Raw genomic sequence first — 2,798 nt, forward strand, 5'->3', positions numbered from 1 at the left:
AACAATAGAGGTCAAGCACACGCACACAAAACACACACACCCACGCACACACACACACACACACACACACACACACATACATACATACAGTTCAAACACTAAAATCTGAAGTGTGTAACTGCAAGTGACCTAGACTGTCTGTAACAACTTCCTCTCTGTCATTGTATGTCCTCATACACACTGGTCTACTCCTTATACATCTTATAGCCTATGTATGTGTAAAGATCTTCTATCTATAGTAATAGATGGTAAGGTCACCAATGACACATCCTATTAAGTTTACACACGCCCTCTAGAGTTGTAGAGTGTAAATACCTGTTTAAAACATTTGTTTCAGTCATTTGCTTATGTTGCTTAACATAGAAACACAGGAGTGATATGGTAATGATAATATAGGTTTTAAGTATTTCAATCCAAGTTCTGAGAAATAAATTTTTTGGTCATTTTGGCTCTAAATCCTACAATATTACTGAATTTATTCAAAAATGACCTAGAACTAAAACTGCATCAATTTGTCGATTAACGGATTAGTTGTAAATTATTAAATGAACCAACTTTTTTGATAATCAATTCATTGTTTTGAGTAGAATGTCCAGATTCTCTGATTTCCCACAAATGACAGTAGACTGAATGTCTTCGGGTTGAGGACAAAACAAGTAATTTTCTGACTTGGGTTTTCCCCATTCCCATTTCATGGAACAATTAACTAATACATTTATTCAGAAATTGGCCGACAGATTAATTGATGATGAAAATAATCGTTAGTTGGAGCCCTACTTAGACCACCAAACAGAATTGATTTTATGTATCATCCAATGTCTACAAAGCATAATCTTTAGCTTTATATGGCCATTAGCTGAACAATTTTCAGCCTAGTGTTTGGATGTTTAAAACTGAAATGCTTTTTAGGAGTTGTAGTTAACTTCTCGTAACTTCAGTGTACAGTGTTCTTTTTTATTAAAGAACCTGATATTTTCTAACAATTGTCCATCTTCTCTACTGATGATTCAGCTGGGGGAGTTTCATGTCAAGTCACGCAGCACTGTTTGTGTAGAAAATGAATGGGAGTTTTATTTTCAGAACACTGGACGCCAGAAATACCTCTAACTTCCCACTCTATAAATCATATCTAGACACCATGCGTCTTAAATACTCCCTTTAAAAGAGCACTCCTCTGATTTATTCCTAAAGCACTGTTGGACTCAGGATGGACAGTTTAACTGCAATAAAGAGTCTCAAGCCACTCTGTAAACACTTAAATTAATTATTATTTTCAATTTTTATTATTCTTTCAGGCGGTGACATGCAGAAGTCTTGTACACAGTTGGACCATATAACCTTGCTCAGGACATCATTGTATAGTAGTTGTATGGTAATTTGCTATATCTCCAGTTTTTTTCACTGTGATGGAGAATGGGGGGAGAGCATTGTTTCAGCTAAGGCGGGTTCTTGAAGTAAGGAGTGTACGTTTTTTATCAGTTGTTCTTGGCGCCATTTAAACAACTAACTTATATGTAGACATGCCCAGATGATTGGCAGACGCTGAGATCTCTGATCTCTGGTCTGGTATCGCGAGACTACCCGCAATGCAACTTGACCTCTGACAGCTCGGTTGGAGATTTAAGTGTGTTATGCTAGTAGCAGCTAATGTAGCTTTAAGCCTCTAGCTGCGAGCAGCAACTTCTCATCTCTTCTCAAATTGGTAGTGACATCACTTGAGATCATTTATCAGATGTCACACAGCTTCCTCTGGAGACAAAAAGTGTAATATTCTTTTTTCTTTCTTTTCTCAGCCTGTTGCGCCTTACAATGTGAACTGACCTCTGCTGTAAATTACAATGAGCAGCACAAAAGTCTAACTTTGGTTGCCAGATCTCTAACCACCACCCACAGCAGCTAAAACTGTGAGGTTTTAAAAGCAGAAGCACTAAAGTTAGAATTTGAAACCAAGTAAAGAGCTGCTCAGCTGCACCACCAGGTTCAAGACTGGGGGTCAACAGAGACTGTATCACATAGAGCAGGGGTGTCAAACTCTGGCCCGCAGGCCAAATCTGGCCTGTGGTGTAATTATATTTGGCCCGTGAGATAATATCAAATTTCTATTTGAGCTGGCTCGCCGGGTAATGCATGCACCGCTAATACTACAAATGCCAGAATGCTCTGCTAATGCCTTGGCCGAGCAGACCTGCAAGCATCCCCTCCTCTGTTTTCATTCATTCGCAACGTCATGCTACCAGTCACCTAGGGCAGATGTCAGACACCCTTCCCAAAAAATGGCCAAACGGAAGGTGGAAAACAGGAGCTTTCTAGACAGGTGGGAGACAGAATATCTGTTCATGACCGTAAAGGACAGACCTGTTTGTATTGTGTGCGGAGCCAATGTGGCTTTAATGAAAGACTATAATATAAGAAGAATGGAGATAAAGCAGAAGCCCCAGAAGGTAGAGGAGATGAAAAGAAGTTTGGTTTCACAACAGACTATGTTCACAAAGGCCACATCCCAAAGTGAAGCTGCTGTAAAGGCGAGCTTTATTGTGGCAGCAGAGATCACTAAATCAGCCCGACCCTTTACTGAGGGAGAGTTTGTCAAAAACTGCATGATCAAAGTTTGCGACGTTGTGTGCCCTGATAAAAGGCAAGCATTTTTAAACGTGAGCTTGAGCAGAAACATTGTTGCTGATCGTACATGTGAGCTTGCCAAAAATCTGCTGATAGAAAAGGGAAAAGATTTTGTTGCATTCTCATCATTGTTATTATTATTTTTGTTGTTGTTGGCCTGTGAAAAAAATATTCCATTG

At 39.3% G+C, this 2,798-nt stretch overlaps 1 protein-coding gene across 1 annotated transcript in view; it reads left to right on the forward strand.

Moving 5' to 3' along the window:
• Positions 1-2,191: 2,191 nt before the first annotated feature.
• LOC118332834 (general transcription factor II-I repeat domain-containing protein 2-like) overlaps positions 2,192-2,798 on the forward strand; it is a 16,239-nt gene continuing 15,632 nt past the window's right edge. The window contains exon 1 of the mRNA XM_035668262.1: positions 2,192-2,737. Coding sequence (XP_035524155.1) covers positions 2,274-2,737 — 464 coding nt within the window. The 5' untranslated portion in view covers positions 2,192-2,273. The remainder of the gene's footprint in view (positions 2,738-2,798) is intronic.

This window comes from Morone saxatilis, unplaced genomic scaffold (assembly GCF_004916995.1).
Source record: "Morone saxatilis isolate NCDOM2014 unplaced genomic scaffold, NCSU_SB_2.0 Contig21, whole genome shotgun sequence".
In the NCBI taxonomy this organism is placed as follows: domain Eukaryota; kingdom Metazoa; phylum Chordata; class Actinopteri; family Moronidae; genus Morone; species Morone saxatilis.